Here is a 21011-nt window from a genome sequence, read left to right on the forward strand (position 1 = left end):
TCTTTTTCTCAGACAGTTCCAATGGTCTGGTTGGTGCTCTCTGGTGCCACGGGATGATCCAGCCACAGAACACTGTCCTCATGTACCACTCTCCAAGCGAGAGCACTAAACTGTCCCGGAAGCTAGTTACGACCAGGACTATGTTACCAGAAGCCTGACAGTGGGGCAAGGGCGTCTACCTTACCTCATGTTGATATCAGCTCACTTCAGCTCATTCGACAACAAGAACATAAACTGCTTTCTGCAGCTTGCTGGTCTAACCTTGTTCATTACAACTGAAGCTAATTTTCAGTCAGTCTGTTTCGGGAGAAACCATGCTGTGTGCATTAGCTTGGACCACACGAGATTGCTGTTACTTACTGTTATTGTCCCAACAAATAGTCACCTCCCATGAATCAACCTAATGTTAATCATAGCTATGTGGAAAACTCTCAAACTGTTTGCTACATTTCTCATCTTAAATAGAGACCCCTCTGGGTTGTGAGGATAAAATTAACAAAACAAAACACCAAAATAGCACACACTAAAATTACTAATAAATGTCTATTAAATTTTCAAGGATATAAACCCTAATGTGACAATGAGAATCCTGCATGTAGTTTACGCAAATTGTGCACAAAACTTTCTGATTGAGTGAATTGAGTGTACCTTAAAAAAAGCAAACAGAAAAAATTTATTTGATTTATATATTTACATTTTTATTAGAATTCTTCAGAACTGTCAACAGCTGGACAACATATCAGAAAAAACCCACATGGAACACGACATGTTTAAACCTGCACTGCTTATTATTTACACACAAAGTTACTGTATATATAAAAAATATTTTCAGGGACTCACGGGGCTCAGGAATATTCAAAAGACATTATTGCTACATTTCAATATTTACAAAAAAAGCCACGTAATAATTCCAAACATCAAGCAACCGAAAGAAACATCTGACATTGGATGTAAAAAAAAATTATAAAAATATAAACTTTCAAGAATATCCAAGACAAAATTCTCATGGCGTGCCCCTGAAGTACCTGACATCCGTAACTAACGGCTACTCTCCTTACTCTAACTGAAGCCAATAGGAATACAAAGAAATGTTTCAGACAGAGCATGGTAAACGGTGACAGTCTCATACATGACGACACAACCTCCAAACGAGCTAACTTTGGAAAGGTGCAAGAGTTTAGCACTCCAGTGCAAACAATCACTTCCAGGTTAATGGCCACACATCTCTAAGTGTGGCCTAAAGGATAAAGGGCAGGAGGGGGTGGGGAAAACCGTGAAGGCAACATACCTGAATCCTGTAGGACAACACATGACCATGTACACACAGTGATCATGGGCAATGTGGGGGAGGGCAACCTCAAGGTCACCTCCAGGCCCCAGTCTACAGGGTACACGTTAAATACGTTTTCCTGGAATGGCAGCATTACAGAAGGTCTAAAGAATGGGTACAGTATGTTGAGTATAGATAAGAGTGTTATTAAGTGCAGAAGGATTCCAAATGAACAGACCCTTCGGCACTCCACTCTGCTAAGCCTCTGTGGTGGCTTTGGGTACACTCTTCTAGACAGCAAGCAACATGCAGGGAAACAGCGAGACAGGAGCTGTGATGGAAGCTGTTGCATCTTGGGTCCTGGAGGGGGACCCTCAGGGATTCAGGGCAAGAAGTTCCCCGACATAACTCATCCACACTCGTGCACACACACGCACACACGCACGCATGCACGCACACACACACATATACACTTATATAGATACTGGCCTGATGTCCGGGACATGCCTATGAAAGGCTGAGTCTATCTTTTACTTCCTGCTATGTGAGAATCCAAACCAGGACCGTATTGTTTTCTCGATCCTGTGGGAATCCTGGGTAAGATGGTGACCTTTTCAAACAGCCTCAGTTCTCCTGCCTGCAAAGCCACTCTGACATGGAAGGCTCGTTCTGCCCGGAGTATCTACAGAGCAAGTATGTCGCCCAAGAGGTCTTATAAAGATTGTGCTTAGCAGTTATGTTTTTCTTTAAGAAAAAAAAAAAAAGACAACCAAAACAAAACACTAACTGTTAACTTCAAATTTGTATGGCTCTTAATCTATCCTTACACACAGCAGACCTAATGCCAAGGCTGTACACAGAAACTAAAGCTTGTGGGGAATCCTCTCCCCTAAGGTATGAATGTATACAAAGTATAGATGAGTATATACAAACACTGGCTAGGGAGGAGACCTTGTCTCCAACTCTACTCCCTGACAGCAAACTATTTAAAAACCAGGTCAGTTGTACAAAAGCCCCGTGCAGCAGCCCAGAGCAGAGCATCTTTGTTCACACTTCCAGGGCTCGTTCCTTCACAGCCTAGGTCTTCTCAGCGTGACCAGACTTCTTAAGCCCAGATGTTCTCATGTGTCCTCTGTTCTAATAATGGTCTACTTTCTGCACAAAGGGCTTGGGTTTCCCTTTCTAGTCTTGCTACATACATCTCCCCGTCATTATGGGAGGCTCTCTGGGCCAAATGGGACTACTTCTATTCTCCAAATTAACTACTGGCCGTACTTTTCAAACACACTCAAGAGGAACACCGTGAAGAACTCTGGGCATCCCGTTTCACCCCACCCTTCCTCCTCTAAAGCTGGAGTCCTCCCGTTTACAGTTAAGAGCTACTTTGCTATTGGGAAAATATATACATATAGTTCGGACCTTCGAAGTGGGACGGTGGCTGATGGCAAAAAGGAAAGGTCACATCGGCCACTAAAGTGTGCTCATAAAGGCAGAATCACAGTGGGGTGGGGGTGGGGAACCCGCTACCCTGGAGTAGGATGCAAGTCAAAGGAAAAGCAAATAACCATCACAGAAGCCAGAAGAACGGGGTTGGAGACAGCAGCAAAGCCTGTGGGACTTGGGACTCTGCTCAGGCTTCTTCGTGCACTAGCAGAGGCTGCGTAGAAGAGGCGCTGCTGCCGACGGAGTTGACCCTCACAGAGTGGTCCACCACCACAGGGTTCTCTGGGTTGGGGTTGCAGTTTGCTAAGTTGGAGTAAATCTGTGGAGAAAGAGCCCAGAGTCAAATACAGCAGCTTTGTGACAAACCCAGCAAACAGGGCCGCTCATAGCTGTAGAATCCTCAAGACAAGGGATTGGTAAGAAACACTGGCCAAAACCAAGACTGGGCTTATGCTTCAGTTTCCCCTATGAAAATCATTTCATGAATGAAGTATAACACTGTTTTCAGTGTTTCTCTTCTGATGGGGTATGTCTGAAAACAAGTACTAGCTAGCCTGTGAAGGCGGCTTGCGGATCCCCAGAGCCCACTGCAACCCAAAGGCTGGTGTAATTTGCAGCAACACCCATGACTCTTGCAGAGGTCGTTTGTCAGGAATCAAAGCACTTGGGTGGAAAATGGTGTTTCATTTGGAATGTGCTTTGATGCCCTGCAGAGCAAGCATTAACTCAAAAGGATCAGCGGTGTGCTATTAGAAAGGATAGTTCCCAGCAGATGGCTCGGGGGAGGGGGGAAGCGGCTTAAATGGAGTCTGGTCCCAGTAAAGATGGCCAATTCCTCCTCAGAAGCAAAAGAGGAAATAATGGATTTAGTTCATCCCACACTCCCACATCACTGGGAGGGATGTCCTAACTTCAAACAACCAACCCTTCTACACCGCTGCAGGTATCACACAGCCGTTGCTCTGACTGGCTGGTTCTGGCTGTTTAAAGCTTACTTGACTGTGGTAACAAGCTATGAAAAGCCATGACTTTCATTCTAGCTCACCCCAACCCACCCAGGGTGACTGGCCCTGCCATGTGATGAGGACACCAGACAGTCCCATGATGAACATTCCAGGACTGGGAGGAAGCACGGCCAGGCCTTATGACAACATCTAATCTAATTCTACACATCTGAACACAAGCCCCTCTCCCTCCCCCTCCCCATCGCATATCTCTCTGGATTTGAACATAGGTGGAGGTGGGGGAGGGCTTCCATTGTTTTATTCCATCCTCAGAAGGAAGCCCAGCTTATAATTCAAGCCAGGGAGGTGGGAGAGATTGGTCCTTGTCCTTTGGAGCCTGAGGTCTAAGACCCTAGAATAAGGGAGGATTCCAGGCTTGGCCCGTTACTCACATGCTTGGTGCTGTCTGAGATCTGCTTCTCAATGAGCTGAACAACCTGCTTGAATGTTGGCCTTTTCAGGGGATCAGCATCCCAGCAAGTCTTCATGACATCATACCTGCAGAAAGGGGGAGGGGAGGGGGCAGGGCCGTTGTTTGTCACTCCCGGTGCCCTTAACCTCCTTTCTACTGCCCGGCACACGACAACTTCAGTAACAAATCTGGGGCTCTGTGTCATCGTGTGCGAAGTGACATATAGAGAATAAAAACCCCCACATATGTGAGATACTGTCAAAAGCTTCTGTGCTATCGGTGACAAGAGATTATGAAAAGAACCACAGCCATGACATTTGATCGGGATGGCAGAAGCAAGGAACCAAGTGACATTTCAAACCGACTGTCAACATTTCCACCTTTCAAAAGGGACATTATCAGAAGAAAAGGCTTGTGGGTCCTTACATTTCGGCAGGTGCGTGCTCTGGGCTGAGCATCCGGAAGCCTTCCTTGATCATCTTGTAAAACTTGGAATCGACCGGCATCCCTGGGTAGGGGCTGCTTCCTGGGATACAGAAAGGTGGCAAATCAATGTCAATCTGAGTGGACAGGATACCATGGAAACCCCCAGAAGCTTTTGGACAGTGAGGGCATCTTGGATAAGGAACATTTTACCTAGAGAGAATAGTTCCCAGAGGAAAATCCCATAGGACCAGACATCACTTTCGAATGTGTACACGCAGTTGAAAATGCTTTCCGGTGCCATCCACTTCACGGGCAGTCGTGCCTAGGAAGAAACACAGCAAATTCAACCAGTTAATGAAGACGCTCGATAAACAAGAAGGACGGCAGTCCTGTAGGTGTGGATCTGGCCTGGAGGACAGGGGTGAGTCCCACTTAACAAGATCTTGAACCTTCACGACCTCCAGCCGCTTCCCCTACTTATAATTCACTATTCTAATATCTCCCTTTAAAATAGGGGTGTTGAGTCAGTATAGAACTCAATAAACCAAGAACAGAAAAGTCCACGGGATCTAATCTTCCTTCCAATAATGGCCTTGAACAACCAAGAGACTTAGTGTGCCGCTCTTCCCTTTTTTGCCGACAATGTATATGGCCTCTCCCAACTAGAACTACATTTCCCAGACTCCTTTGCAGCAAGCTATAGCCAGACCACTTAGTTTTAGCTGCTAAGATCTAAATTTTATGCAGTGGCATGAGAAAAAAAAAACCTTAAAATACTGTGGTTTTATACACCAGGTCTTCTTTTCCTGTGGTATCTTTTCACTCATCTGCCTTATACCATGATGGCTAGCTGTCAGTCCGGTCATCTTTGACCAGGATGAGGAAGGCTACGTGTGGGAATGACAAGACAGAGAGGCAGAAGGATTCAGTGCTAAGTAGTGTTGTGGAATTCTCTGCCTGGCCTGAAATCCTTTCCCATTCACTCTCAGACTTCTGCCAAGTGCAACCCTCACTACCCCTCACACACCAGCTAGAGAAGTCACCATAAGCCAGGCTCAGAATTTTGCAAAACCAAAAATAACTTCAAATACCAGGAGTTGCTTCATGGGACAAATGAGGTAATAGAAGAAAAGAAAATGCCTAACAATGTCCAACTCACTAATATTTACCCAGACTAGCAGGTACTGATGAGCTGTGGCTATTCTGGGCGTAGGGGGAGGGGCACAGTCGGTGCTTACATCAGGAGACTTTCAGGCCCCTTCTACTCGGTCAGGCTAAGCTTACAAGACATGCCTCTTACAGTCCATCAGGATTTCTGGATATTAATCTGTCACATGAGGCGAAATCAATCCTTTAAATCCCTTTATGACTGAACACTAGGAATAGAGCCCTTCTAGGGCTGAAGCTAATTTTAGTGGGGGTGGGGCGAGGAAGAGAATGATTCACAAACTATAAAAACCATCTACTATCTATACCCAGATTTTATGCTGTTTTCTCAACAGGGGTGTTAAGCTAGGATCTATTAGTGTCTTGAATTCTAGGGGCCTGGGTACCTAAAAATTAACTTCTAAGTGAAATCTAGCATTTTCTAAAACTAGAAAAGGCAGTAAAAGAGGCTCGGTGACGGATCCTCCACAGACAGACTTCACATCCGATCACAGTATTTACAGGAATTACAAAGGAAAACTTTCATTCACCGTCCCTTTGAAATCTCGACAGCTTTTATAATATGTTTCTCCGTGTAATAAAGAAGTGTGTGCGTCGTCTACCGCTACATTCGCTTTACAAAATTTGATACAACCGTCTCATTTGACATAGTCTGCTTTTCTTGGCTAAATATAAGTATTCCATTCATTTGAAATGGGATTCTGACAAGGGGCCCATAGGCCCATAGACTCAGAGCCCAGCGTGGAAAATAATTAAGAATTCACAATTCTCTGAAAGAACTTTTCAGAGAACAAAGGGACTTTACAATGACTACACTTAAAATTCCACACAGAGCCACCACCACATACGTTTCCTCGTTCAAAACTTTCTCAAATAATTGGCCAGTTCAACTGCTTGACTTGTCAACTGCAGAATGAGCTGTGAAGGTGCTGTGGCATGACCTCTGTCCAGTGGTTTGGATTTCAACACACAAAGCAGAAGAATGGGCCTGGCCCTGTTCTGAGAACTCTGCCGAGTAATAACTCCTCAAGTACTGAGTCAGCCCCACCTCCTGTTAAACGGGACCAGGTCGGAACTCAGCCAGCCTGGGTCCAGACACTGCACTTCCTTATCTTGCACCTTTATCCTGGAATACTGAAGCATTTCCCATCTTCCTCAGATATTAAGCCAGGAAGTTGATTTCATCAAATCTCCTAGGGGAAAAAAAAAATCTGACCTTGACAGCCTTTTCAGAACCGTATGATTGAGCCAGGATATAAAGCCAGCAATACCCTTACAAAACCAAGTCGTGCACAGCCTACCAACAGAGGTGCCTCAGTGATGAACGAGAAGGGATTGCGGTTATCATGACAGACACAAAAATTGACCTCCAGGAATAAATATGGACTGTTCAAGTGGGCTGGGGGTGGGGTGGGGGGAGAACGCACCTAAGAATATCTATCTAGGAGGTTATGGCTTTCCATACCCAGTGGTCCCTGCTCACTAGCTATCTCAGATATAAATCACTAAAATATACTGGACCTTAGTTTCTCCTGCTATAAAATTTGTAAGTCAATATGTTCTAAGGCACAAGGTTTGTTTTGAGGTTACAAAAAAGGCTGGTGATGAAGGATAGCCCTTTGAAAAACTCACTGTGTACCACAAACCAACCATTACTTATGAATCTACTTGATGGCCCTATATTGGCTACAAGACTGAACATCCAAGTATTGCATACAGCTAACTCTAACCCCGTCTTAGACTGCAGTCATTTCCACATAGTATTTCAACCGAAGGGGGTGGGGAGGGGGAGCCGACCGTGAGGGGTGGGGAGGGGGGAGCCGACCGTGAGGGGTGGGGAGGGGGAGCCGACTGTGAGGGGTGGGGAGGGGGAGCCGACCGTGAGGGGTGGGGAGGGGGAGCCGACCGTGACCCTCAGGTCTACATTTGTTATAGTCAAACAAAAATCAAATTCATTGCTATTCTCAGGCTCTCGTGATAGTTTAAGGCTATTTCTGTTTCTTTCACATGCCCCCTAATAACACAAGTATGATTTAAAATTTCCATGAAAATTTCGCCAAAACACATGACATCACAAGGTAGGAGCTGGGGTAAGGTGATCCTAGAAGACAATTTAGAATCAAAACCAGACACCAGAGCACCCTGTGGAGACTCGCGAGACAGAGAAAGGCACTCACGTTTCCTTTCACCACGTAATTGGAATCATTCCTGATGTCTCTGGCTAGACCAAAATCACAAATCTTGGTGATCCGCCCGTGAGTGAGAAGGATATTCCTGGCTGCCAAATCTCTGTGAATACACTGTTGGGGGAGAAAGAGAAAAATGACAACAGCCATTAATTCCAGCACTCCAAGAGAAGACCATTTTAACACTACAGTGGTGTTTACACAGAAAAAAAAAAAAGCCAAACTTTTGTTTTAAAGTATTTAGTACACCAAAAATAAAAATTATGCTGAAAGTGATATCCACGTCTTGTGTTTCACAGGACTCGGACTCTAATGACTGTAATTGCTTTCCAACCCAATTCTAATGAACGTCTTTCTCCCCTCCTTCCATTCACAGGAAAAAAAAATATTATAAATAGTCAAATCCCATTTCTAAAATGAAAGTTCATTTTGTATGCATGTCTTTGAACATCCTCTCCTAAAGATGGTTCACAGATTCAACTTGAAGTCTTCTCCCAAGGACACAAGGAAGAGAGTCTTTTATTTCAGCCTGTCTTTAGTTTGGTAATTACCTGGGAACTAGAGGAGGCACTGTGACCTTGCTCTTGGCCACGCCTTCCTCCCTGGGGACACTTCTGTCCCTTCCAGAATCATGTTCCACCCCTCTCTTCCCATCTCCATCCTTTCCCTGATCCTTGCTCTCTCTGACCTCTTCTTACTTCCCGAGACTCCACGAGTCACATACACAGTATGTGGGGCTCCCCCGAGGGAGCCCAGACATGCGCCTTTCCAGGCATGGTAACAGTGAGGCACACTCCTGGCTTCCCCATTTTCTGATAAAAACATTATCCTTCTATTTTCTAGAAGGATGTAGAAGCGCATCCTTACATCTTAAAGCCAATGCTTTAAATGAATTCACTGTATATAAAAGAATATTCATGGAGGTTCATTTAGACAGGTTTGCACTTTCAAGCTTATAAATTAGAACAGGAATTCCAAAGAAGACAGCAGTTGGAACGTGAAGAAATGAAATTTCCTCTGCTTTTGGTTACCACACTTCAAAATGACACTCTGAATTCTAACTAGGACTACGCAATGTTCAAGGCTTAAATAAAATAAAGAACTCTGGGCCTCTCGTGAGACTCACTGCCACTTACGTTCTTGGAGGCGAGGAATGCCATGCCCTTGGCCACCTGGTAGGAGAAGCTCAGCAAATCTTCCAGGTCCAGAGCCAGCTCGTCATCTTCCATGATGGCAGGCGTCACGTCTCTCTCTATATACGAGTCTATTAAGAACGCAGCAAGCACAAACAACCCAAAAATACAAAACAAAAAACAAACAAACCCTTAGTGGTAAGGAGAGGAGAGAAGCAGCCGCAATACTAGAAACTAGCAGTGGATGAGCAGGGCAAGCACCTGAGCCTGTCACCTCCCCAGGGAGGAGTCTCCCCAGGACACTGAATCACAAAGCCAATAGCTATCCGATAGTCCCCCACCCCAACCCCCCGCTGGGTTCCAGAAACCTTAGGATGACAGTGGGTCTATCTTCAAAATCTCACAAATGTAACAGTGAGATAGATATAAAAACGTGTTTTTTGCCAGAACCATCTACTGCCACTGGCCATTTGCTTTGCCTCAGTAGCTTCTTCCTGGAAATGCTGTACTCACTTCAGTCAGTGGGAAAGTGGCAAAAGGCCTGTGTCATGTTTCTTCAGACTCAGCACCTGACCCCTAACCCCTCTCCCTGAGACAAGAGAAAAATAAGAGACAAGGTTTGATTGCGACCCCTGGGTGTTGGGCTGCTTTGGCTTCTTGGCAGGTACCTACCTATTCTCACAGATCTCCTTTTGTCTGTCTTGGTTGGCACGACATAGGAAACGCCAGGTTTCATGTCCATATACTCATTTGAACTGTCACTGCAGGAGACATGCAAGACCCGTGTCAGAACTGAAGGGATCCAACCTGCGGGCGGCGGCGGCATGGCACTGAGGGGCCAGGCTCGGGCTCCCACCCACTTCACCATGCAGCAGACTGACTTCAGGGCAAGAAAAGTAATGCAAGCGTTGAATGAAGTTTCAAAATCGGGTTCTGTGAGATATGCGTATTTGCCATTCAATGTTAAGGTCCAATTCTCGGGAATTAAATGTCTTTTTTTTGGGGGGGTGGGAGGGGTTCCGGTTAGAAGAGTCCCATCTCAAGCTACAGTGAATTCAATGGGGGAAAAGAGAGCTAAAAAATGTTATCTCAGGTTACTTCAGACTCTAAATTAGCCCCTAGTCAGACAAGTAGAAAGTCAACAGGCACTTCCAAGACATGTGAGGGGGGAGATGGTGAACATAGCGACGGAGGGAAGAAGGTTTGAAAAAACCAAGTTTGGTTCAGATAAACACCAATAATTTGGATGATTTTCTAGACCATCTGGACCTCTTGAATCTGCAACATTTGGCTGGAGACTCTTCAAGATTTCTAGTACTTCCTGCCTCTGATTAGCATAGAAACACCATGACAACAACCTCCTTCAGAGCGTGCTGGTGGCTCCAAACCCATATGGGATCCCAGAGCGCAAAGAACATCACACGGGACAGAGAGACTCAAGCCCTTATTTCAGAAAGTTAAAAAAAAAAATACCACAGGGCCCAGTCTCCTACCTCCGTATGAAGAGTCTATGTTCAAGAACAACTAAGAACTAAGTGCGTTTTGTGGCATTTTAGTACCACGTTAGACAACTCAAGTTTTCAGGACTAAAATGAAACCACGAAGCTTCGCCTGGGACTTTAAACTTTAGTGGTGGGAAAGGCTATCCGAGGTAATCACCCATCAGTAATGACTGAGGCCTCCTTGGGAGCCTGGATTTAAGAAATCCTGTCATTTAAAAACAGGGTACAGTTACTATGGCATTTCATGATGTCAGTTTCTGGTGCTGAGATTTGAACCCAGGGTTTGGAGTAAGTATGAAACAGAAGTAAGATCCACTACACAGTGGAAGCAATATAAAATATAAGGGGTGATGACGGTGTCCACTGGGCCTGAAGGATCTCAAGCACATCCGGGAAGAAAGGATGGACGGGCCACCGAAGAGATTTCTACTCTGGTTGTGCATCACACTAGGTTTCCTCCATCACACTGGGCTTCCTCCATCACACTAGCTTTCCTCCAAGGCACTTGAAGCTGCATATACATCATCCTTTGTGTCATCATCCCTGAGAACAACGTCCACGAGGTCCAGAACTCAAACAGCGCTCTTGGATAGTGATGTCTTTATAATGGGGTAAAATGATGGGGCAGGGGGCGGGGGCATCGGGGGTGGGGTGGGGTACTGCTATGTTCTTGGCCAGTCTGCACAGTCTCCAGGACTTAATGACCAAGAGACAGCCTTTACCCTCTTCCCTATAAGTAGTGACACAACTGGTTGCATAGGACTAAGGCTTAGGGAAGAACAGAGATACGCATTTACAAGAAATCAGTGACAATCTCAATTTGAATCTTCAAGGGTACTATCTGAACTTCCGAACTAGTTAATCACATTTAAATAATTTAATAATTCTGATTTCACACCTAGGAGTACCTCTGCTCATTTTTTAAAGAATCAGCCTTGATTGCAAACCCTTATGACCCCATGAACTGCTTGTCAACAGCTGACTATTTATGCAAATTAGCCTTACCAGGAAGACTCCTTTGAATGTAGAAGGTTCTTATAAAGTGCCGTTTCTGCCTGCTCTTCTTGCTTTGAGAAAATAAACGAATCACGTTTTCTTCTCAAAAAATTCAGAAGATCACCATAGCAACAATATTCTGTAATGACCAGGGTGGGCCCTATGAGGATATAGAAAACGTTAGGTACAGGCAAGATATACTAATCCTGCCTCCCGTAGAAATACCCAAGGGTGACCACGGCTATTAACATTCAGCTCCAGTGACTAAGCCTTCTTAGTGCCAACATAATTCTATCTATTAACATCATGTATCAAAAAAAGGCAGCATTGTGTTGAGTGAAATAGAACAAGCAAGCCCCCTTTCTACCTGGATGTCTAAGTGACACGAACATTAGGGGCCAGGCATGACTGCTGGCTTGGCAGCCACAAGTGACTGCTTTCAAAGGTTCTGCTACGATCAAGCTTCCTACAGGGGTCCTTTGATTCACTTCAGTGTACAGCAGGCAGGGTTCTGTATCCTCGCTGTAATGCTATTATGAAAATGAAGAACCAAGCTGCAGTCTGGTAGGGAAGTAACCACAGAACAGCCAGCTAAGCCCATACTGGAAAGTGGGCGAAAAACCTGAAACGACCTGTTTTTCTGAGAGTTACTACTTGAAAACAGGTGCTGCTGCTCGGAATGTTTAAAAGCGCAGTTCCGAAGTTCACAGGCAACTAACTCATCGCCATGGGTAGGAACTGCCTCAGGAAAAGTTCATGGCGTGCAGAAGCACCAGTTATAGGGGGGCTGTCTGGAAACACTATCTAAAGCTGACTACTGTCCCGTGGATCTCTCCAGACAGACAGCAAGAGCTCACTCTACACACCTTTGTTCCTGTAGAACAAGATGTCTTCTGGAAATGTCAAGACATCCTTGGTGGGATCACTGACTTAGGGGCTAGAACTAACTGGAAGGTTCTTTTCATGGAAGTGAAAAGCTTGCTCTACTTGGTGTGCATTTGAGAACTGGGAGGCTTGGGGCCGCTTCAGGTATAGAAGGTAAGTCAACAGTAACTCTCAAGTGACCGACTTCGGCCTAGCAATATATCAAGCTACCCTGTCCCTCGGGATGCTACAAGCAAAAGCTGTACCTCTACTTGTTTAAGCTGTTTGAGGGGGAGAGTATTATAATTCAATACACACATTGCAGTGTATAATGAGGAAAGGTGAGGGTGTAAGTGGCTCCCCATAGAGAGAAATCCTGTGTGCTCCCAAAAGTATGTGGGAGTTTAAAATGTTGATCTACTGAGGGTGGAATAGAAGTCCTTAGGACTATGGAAAGGGAGGGAAGAAATAAGAATCTGAGTAATGGGCACCAAACACAGCTGCGGTGAGTAGTTCTAACACTCTACAACACAGCGAGACACAGACATGAGTCTGAAGGAACACAGAAATTAAAAAAAAAACCAAAAACAAAAACTACATTCTTAGGAATACTGTGGAAAACCAAACCTAGCAAAATAAAACAAAATGCTAGGTTAAAAAAACAAAAACCCTCTCAAATAGGCTTATAGCTAAGCACTGCCTAAATCATCCTTCGATAAAACCGGACAGACAGCAACAGGTGCTGCGCAGACAAGACTCACCGCCCACGGTGCAGGCTCCGAGGAGGTTCACAATATTCATGTGATTGCCCAGGTAGCTCAAGACCTTCAGTTCTGACATCAGGGCCTCCCTTTCCGTGAGATGGGCACTTGCTAAAAGGGAATACAGTGTATTTTTAGCAAAACAAGGGTGGGGGGGGGGGGAACCTATTAGGCGAACTGGTGGCCAGTACAGGCGGTGAGCGCCCTGGAGATACTTACGTTTGAGCATCTTCACAGCAACTGTCATGGCAGCATCCGACTTAATCAAGCCATACGCGGTGGCCTCAACAACCTTCCCGAAGGCACCAGCGCCCAAGGTCTTTCCTTTAGGAAGGAAGAAGGCAGGGTCAGGTCAGAGGAGGACCAACAGTTTGTGAGGTTCCCAAATCAACAAGATAATCTGTCTGGAGTCACCTCTCCACAGAGTTCTTTTTGCTAACCCTGCCAACTTCTGGGCAGTTTGACAGAAAGCACTTCTTGTTTCATGTGAAACAAGACGAAAGGAAGCCACTGAAATCATGGTTAGGCGTATACAAAAGGGCTGTGTGGAAAGCCCCGGCTTCATACTGACCAAAACTCAGCCTGTTTCTGGGAAACTCCCATTTGTGATCATAAGGAAGTTGTGTTGGGTCTATGTAAACATAATTGTTTCCATTTATCTCCTCGACAACCTTCCATTGTACTTCATACATGGGTTTCTAGAAGGGAAAGGAAAGGAAAGACCGTCACCCGCTGAACAATCCGCGCCCCCCCCCCCCCCCGCCAGAGAACAATTCGATGCTCACCTGCAAATATTTGTAGGCGAGAACCATCACAATGATCCCCATCACACCAGCTGCGACCACAAAGCCGACGAGCAGCGGCGTGAACAGGGTGTGGGCCTGGATTTGCTCTGCAAGGGAAGAGAATGGTGATTGTGAGCCATAGGCGGGACAACAGCCTGGCCGCCACCACCTGTCCCAGACTAAACCGTTCCCCTCATGGTGCATGCACGGAACACATCTTTCTCTCGGTATTCAAATACATCATCTTTCCCTCTCCTTCCTTCCTTCATTTATTCTTGGTGCTAGGGCTGGAGCCTGGGTGTGTGTTCTGGCACGGCGCGATACTCACAAACCACACCCTCACTTTAAAGATGCGCAGGCATCTTTAAAGATGCAAGTTGAAACCAGAGTACAGAGAAACTGACATTTCTGAAGTAACACACATGATGTAATGCTGTTTTTAATGAAAAGCAACATCTGAATGGACTTCCTTTCCGGGTGGTTTACATTTGCTTCTTTCTGCTCTCATAGGTTTTCTAAATTTTCTACACTGAACGTAACTGTTTGCCACAGAGAAGGAAGACATTTTTTTTTTGAAGCATCCTTTTCATTGCTCTATCTGGGGAAATTAACAGAGAGCGGAGTTATGATTCGGCCTCTCCTCATCTAAAAGCTGAGGATACACAGCTTTTTGGCATGAGTCCTATGGCCATGCTAAATACCACAGAAACTGAGCGCTAAAAAAATTCAAGTGCCCAGTTTCCTTCTCCCAGGCGTACCCATTCATCAATGCCTTCAAAGGTCATCTGGCCTGCTAGTCACTCAGTGGCTAGACAAGGAGCCTAGTTCACAGAGGCCAGCCACACAGCAGGCGATGGACTCTGTATGATTCTGACAATGCAGATGGGTAAAGCGTGTAAATACATATACACATGCAAAGAAATAAAACGGGGAACAATCATTTGCTGACAAGATCATATAAAGAATACCATTAACATTTCGATACAGATGTTTAGCAAAATATACCTCATCTTAAATAACTGAAATTTTAAATTGAATTTAGCATATCCAACATGTCCTAATTACACTGGGTATAAGGTAGGGAAGTTCCCCTACTCATCTCTAATTGTACGTATCTTACTCATTGTCTAGAAGTTCATGCAAACACACAGAGACCAGGGAAAGAAAAAGGGTCAAGATTACATCGGTAAATGCAAAACTTTTATCAGCAGGTTAGTACGGAATGAGTCTGTGAGTTTGATGGCAGCATGGTGTGATGTCGGTATTACCGGAGATGATACAGCCAATAATGAAATGGAGGTAACATTACTGTATGGAAGACAGAGCCTAAACACCCCTTAAATTGGATTAAAAGGAAATATACCTTTGTTGTTACCTTTAAATGCAAAGTTAAAGAAGGCGGAACTCTTGCCCACATCGTTGGAGGCCTTACACTCCACCGTGCCGTTGTGCCGGAAGATGCTGGAGTCTACAGAACTCTGAACCACCAGCTTTCCAAATGGCGACACAGATACATTCTGGATCTGTACATCCACTGGTGGGACAGGAACGGTACACCTACAACCAGAGAACAACAGTGTGGGCTTACGCCAGGAAGCCAAATAAAAGCCTGCAGTGCCTTGATCTGGCACACTTGCATGGCAAAGCTAGAGACTCAGACTCCCTTTCATAGCCTCCTGACCAGGACGGCCTGATAAGAGAACCCTTGGGGCCCTGTGAGTGTGGAAGGCACTGCAGAAGAGCAGGAAGAGGAAGTGACAGTTTAGGGGTTGGACGTGGGCTTCCATCCTGACTCCTAGTGCCCTACCTGGTGACTTCTACCAGGTTCTGTGATTCTCCAGTGTTAAGGTTTCTAAGTTTATACCATCTGAAGAGACTAAAAAATGGACTAGAAATGGCTGCCAGCATCAGATCCTGCCTGCCACGACAGACTCTCAGAAAGAATGTGTAGTGGTTGAAGAGATCAGAAGAGGAAATCAGAAGAAATCAACAAGAATGAAGACAAGAAAGACTCAAAAAGTTCCATAAGGAGGAGCCCGAGGTCCAGAGTTAGAAGCAAGTCCCATCGTGTGGCAATGGCCACTCTGGCTGCTGGATCTTCTCTTCGAGAGGCAGTTCTGGGACACCTCTTTTTCTATTGTCTTCTAAATACCTACACATGTCAGTTGTTCGTCCTGTCTGCTCTCTCTCCACCCATAAAATACAGTACACCAAGGCAGAGATGTGGGCACAGCCCAGCATGGTGTATGCTACACCAGCATTGGGCACATAGTTAGCTCCCATTTAAACATTTTGCTGAGCAGGAGATATATACTCAGGCCATGTCACAGAGGGCTCAACATTCAGAGTTTTTATGCCCTCTTTATTGTTCCCTCAAACAAAATGTTCTGCTAAAACAATAATTCGATACAATATGTCCTGATATGTAGTCATAAAACATCTTCCATGAAAGATAAAATTTCCACTACCATTCTATTTATGAGGCCAAACTAAGCCTTTAGAGCTGGAGTGTAACACAGTGGATTATGGGTAAAAACAGCAAAGTTGACCCCATTTTCATCTTCAGGTAATTCGAGAGGACAATTTAAGGCTTAAGTGTGGACTTTGAGGGAAAAGCCACACAGTGGCAGATGTGCCTTGTTTCAGGGGCTGGGCATCTCATCAAGGAGAAACACTTTTGTAAGCCCACTGCTCACAAGTGCCGTATGCATGCTGCAATTGTGCAATCATTACTTTTTGGTTACTTGGCAATTAACTTCTGAGGTAATTTTTTCATGATAACTGCTGCCACGTTCCCCACACACACTACCTCCTGTGTACAGAATGGAAATCTAATTACTCCATCCTGGGAAATTGCTTTATCTACCTGCAGGCTAGAAATTGCACAATAAACCCAAAAAGATAACCACCAAAAATAGAGAAGTCACTTGGTAATCATTTTTCAGCAAACAAAATTAATGTCGACCAGGAAAAATATAGCCATTATCCCCTTCTTAAGAAGCCACACAGATATAGGAGGGGGAAAGAATACTCAAAAGATAGTCTTTTATTCTAAAAAAAAAAAAAATAGCAAGTCTGAAAACACATTTGAAATTCAAGTGAATGATAGCCCTTCCCTTCTGCATTTTAACCAGTGCCAAAAATAATCCTCTCACCTTTGCTCTGCCCCTGTACAAAAATACCAATCTATTGTGGGCTCCGGGAATCCCTCCGCCACACACTGGAGCATGCCATTCATGAGCCTGTCATATGTCAGGATTACTGGTTTTGCTGCAGAAAGAGAAATAGCCACATCAGTTGGCTGAAGAAGCACGGCATGATTTTTCTCCATTCTCTTTCTCATCCCATCCCAAGAACCTTCCGGAGACAGTTGAGGAACCTGAGGGACTTGGGAGACACCCAGAGGTGGCATGAGGGTTCGGTGGGTGTCATGAGGGTTCAGTGGGTGTGCTGTCCAGCCCTGCCTGGACCCTCCCCATCCAGAAGGTATAAGGATCCCAAGGAACTCTGTAGACCAGAGCCTGCAAGACCAGCCTGGTTAGTTTCTGCTTCGGGTCAAAATCAGCTTTCTTATCTTGGACTTCTTGCCAATACGGCATCAAGCCACCCTACCTGCTCCAACACTTCATGTTACTATAGGGTCTGGAATAGATGAAATTAGACGTTGTTGCAGAAAATAGAAGCTATGCTTTTCCTTTCAGGATGTACAAGAGGTGGTGCTGGTAAGGGCGGGACTGCCATACTTACAGGAAAGCTAGACCATGACAGTAAATGGCAATGTGAGAGGCTAAACCTTTATTTCACACAAAACACACAGAGAGAGAGAAGGAGGGAGAAACCAGCCCCAGAGTTTCCTTTATACATTTATCTACAGCCTGGGTTAATCAGCAAAAACATAAATTGTACCAGCAGGAAGACTCTAATTTGACAGTCCTGTGTAACTACAATAATCAATTGATATTCAACAATTTCAAATTCTGGAAATTATTTCTAAAGTGAAAGCAAGGTGAACTTTTAGTGCACAGTTCTAGTGCCACTATAATCCTCGACAGCTTCTGGTCCTTTGAGGATGAGTGTGCTTAACGGGCGGCATCGTGTGGGCAGAGATGGCAAGCACGGCCCAGTGTATCGCTGCAGAAAAGCCCGGGGCTGTAAGAACCAGCAAGGCAAGTGTGTAGTGGATATCCAACTTACGATGAAGCTTCCGAATCTTTCTCTTAATCCTATTTCTTCATGTATACACAGGGAACGACAACTTCCATCTTACAGGATGCCAGTTAAGTAACAGAATATGCAAAGAACTAAAGGAGGAGGGGCTGTTGAAATGCCCCGGCAGGTAAAGATGACTGCCACCACCCTGGCTAAGTGATTCCTGGGACCCACAGGGTGGGAGGAGAGAGAACTGACCCCCAAGAGTTGCCCTCTAGTCTCCATGTGCATGCTGTGGCACACACTGCCCCTCCCCCATATACACCAATAAATAAATGCAATGCAAAGTATCAAGAACGAGTCACAGAGGATATATTCAATATTATCATTATTATTATTACTAACACTTCTACTGCTGCTACTGATGTGGTTATTTCCTATTAGAATACATACCAGTTAAGGGAAGTTAGCTACCCATGTTGCTCTGAAAATTCCTTCTTTAAGATAGTGTGACAGTGTGTGTGTGTGTGTGTGTGTGTGTTAACCCGGAGTTCTGGAATTTCAAAATCAATTATACACAGGCTAATAAGAGCAATACATGTGAGACAGAAAGGCTGGCAGATCAGAGCTTACGGAGTTCATTTTCCCCCAAAGGAAGGTGACGATGATCCACCGCATCTCTGCAGAAGAACCACTCAGCACCTCCCTCCCTCCGAGGCAAGATGAGTTGGCAGGGATCGGTGTCCACATGCATGACACACCCACCTGTCACTCAACCTGGTCCTGCTGATGGCAGGCCGTTTGGCAAACACACACAAAAGAGCCACTGCTCTCCGAAGCTATCTCAAGGTAGGAGCCTCCTTGAGGACTTGGATCCGATGCCAGCTTTCACAAATAGAGCAAGAAGACGGAGCTATCGTCTTGCGAAAGCATCCATCTGGCAAGTTTCATTTAATTATCACGGGCAACTGTGGGATCAGGCTGAAAAGTAGGACACAAAAGAACAGTGGACTCATAGGAGCACGCTATTGTACTGGAGACTGCAGGAGCCATACGGTGGGTCTCTCTGGACTCGGCGCCAGAGTCACTTCCTTTTCTAAGCAACCCCACTTCTCCCAAGCCAAGTTGATTGGTCTCTATCCCTGTTCCTGGAGCCCTTAGGAGCACTTGACTTTATTACGTAACTCATGCTTTTTCTGCCTCTTCCATCAGACTTTCAATGACAGCAGCTGCATGTTAGACTGATGGTCCAGTGGCAGCAGACATGTAGTAAGAGCTGGTGAACAAATACAAGACCACCCAAGGGAACAAATGCTCAATGTCACAAAAAAGTAACTGTGAGAGAAGTCTAATAGTGGCTTTCCTGGCCAGGAGACCTAGTTGCTTTATCCTTGCAACAGAGAAGCAAGAGACAAAAAATCTCCATGAACTCCTAGACAAGGGGAGTTTGTATTTACTGACATTAACAATGATTAGGGGCCGGGCAGTGGTGGCATGCATGCCTTTAATCCCAGCACTCAGGATGTACAGGCAGACAGATCTGAGTTTCAGGCTAGCCTGGTCTACAGAATGAGTTCTAGGACAGCAAGGGATACACAGAGAAACCCTGTCTCAAACAAACGAAACAAAAAGAGAATAGGGGAATCTACGTAGAGACAGCATGTAGCAGAGGAGAAGGCAGGAGTCAAACATCCTAAGTCCATTAGGTGGATCTGCTGACACTCTTGGCACTCAGCCTTGCATAGGACCGTCATGTCCGAAGATGGGATTTTATTGTTTTTTTTTTTAATTGGGTTGACACAATAAAAAAATAATTCCTAAATGCTGAAAGGAGATCTTATGGCAATGGTTCTCAACCTATGAGTCACGACCTCTTTGGGGGTTGCATATACGATATCCTACATATCAGGTATTCACATATGATTCATAAAGTAGCACTGAAACAATCTTACAGTTCAGGAGGCACTGTAACACGAGGAACTGTTTTAAAGGGTTGCAGCATTAGGGAGGTTGAGAGTCACTGCCTCGTGGGGCATTACTAGTGCTGACTTCTGGCCAGCAGGCTTATAGATAATATCTACTTTATTCTTCTCACCTGTTTTCTTATCATACAGAGAACGTGGAGCCCAAAAAAATGAACATATAAAACATTTTTTAATTAAAAAATTGGAACAGCTCAAACTTGGGCCATCAATTACACTTTGCTATTGTGACAAGTGCTCTCTAAGATCCAAGCCTTCGAGCACGACACCTGGGAGCAGTTATATAATGGCCAGTCGAAACCAGAGTTGCTGCGGTCTGGCTGGCCTACTTGCGCCTGTGTGTTGGCTAATTAGGTGAGTTCATTGGTTTTTTTTTTTTTTTAAAGTTGCTATCCCAGGTAGGACATAACCTGAGGCTAGTTGAATTGATTCTGTCCTGTTGAGCCTCAGAGAGTCCTAAACCTTAGATATGCGAGAAGCTAAATGAGGATTGCTACCCCAACCCCTAGCTTCTAACAGCTAAGGCTCTGAGCCAGCTAGCTTGGTTTTGTTGTTTTGTTGTTGTTGTTTTAAAAAACAAAGTGCCTTAAAAAAATAACCTAATAAAAGTCAGAACTAGAAACATGCCAGAGAAGCAGCCCACGGGTGATGGATCAGAATCACCAACCCTTAAGGTACATGTGGCTCTACCTATGAGGGTGTGCCTCCTACAGTTTTGTTCTCTATCTTAGTCCCAGCTCTGTCCTCAACACTGGCAGGTGTGATGCCTCATTCTGAAAAGGCTAAGTCCCGCTTGCTGGCCCAGTGTAGGCTGTCCTCGGCAGGCCATACTAGGAAAATGTTTAATGCATAAAGAATGAGCTAGGTAGAACTGATCCCCAAAATGAAAACCTGAGCTTATCTGCATTTTGTAAGTGGCTCAATGCACCGT

General features: G+C 45.0%; 1 protein-coding gene across 5 annotated transcripts in view; it reads right to left on the reverse strand.

The window, feature by feature from the left end:
• Positions 1 to 676: 676 nt before the first annotated feature.
• The window catches only part of Kit (KIT proto-oncogene, receptor tyrosine kinase), a 79604-nt gene continuing 59269 nt past the window's right edge, over positions 677 to 21011 (reverse strand). For 2 of the 5 annotated variants that reach the window (XM_028780735.1, XM_028780736.1), the window contains exons 8-21: positions 17105 to 17219; positions 15313 to 15506; positions 13950 to 14056; positions 13736 to 13862; positions 13384 to 13488; positions 13165 to 13275; positions 11549 to 11699; positions 9714 to 9802; positions 9045 to 9172; positions 7900 to 8022; positions 4766 to 4877; positions 4556 to 4655; positions 4110 to 4215; positions 677 to 3032 (exon numbers count right to left, since the gene is read on the reverse strand). In XM_028780735.1, the coding sequence (XP_028636568.1) occupies positions 2901 to 3032; positions 4110 to 4215; positions 4556 to 4655; positions 4766 to 4877; positions 7900 to 8022; positions 9045 to 9172; positions 9714 to 9802; positions 11549 to 11699; positions 13165 to 13275; positions 13384 to 13488; positions 13736 to 13862; positions 13950 to 14056; positions 15313 to 15506; positions 17105 to 17219 (1700 nt within the window). In that variant the 3' untranslated portion in view covers positions 677 to 2900. The remainder of the gene's footprint in view (positions 3033 to 4109; positions 4216 to 4555; positions 4656 to 4765; positions 4878 to 7899; positions 8023 to 9044; positions 9173 to 9713; positions 9803 to 11548; positions 11700 to 13164; positions 13276 to 13383; positions 13489 to 13735; positions 13863 to 13949; positions 14057 to 15312; positions 15507 to 17104; positions 17220 to 21011) is intronic. The other 3 variants (XM_028780737.1, XM_028780738.1, XM_028780739.1) reach the window with 2 other exon arrangements.

The sequence above is a fragment of the Grammomys surdaster genome, unplaced genomic scaffold (assembly GCF_004785775.1).
Source record: "Grammomys surdaster isolate TR1022 unplaced genomic scaffold, NIH_TR_1.0 372, whole genome shotgun sequence".
In the NCBI taxonomy this organism is placed as follows: Eukaryota; Metazoa; Chordata; class Mammalia; order Rodentia; family Muridae; genus Grammomys; species Grammomys surdaster.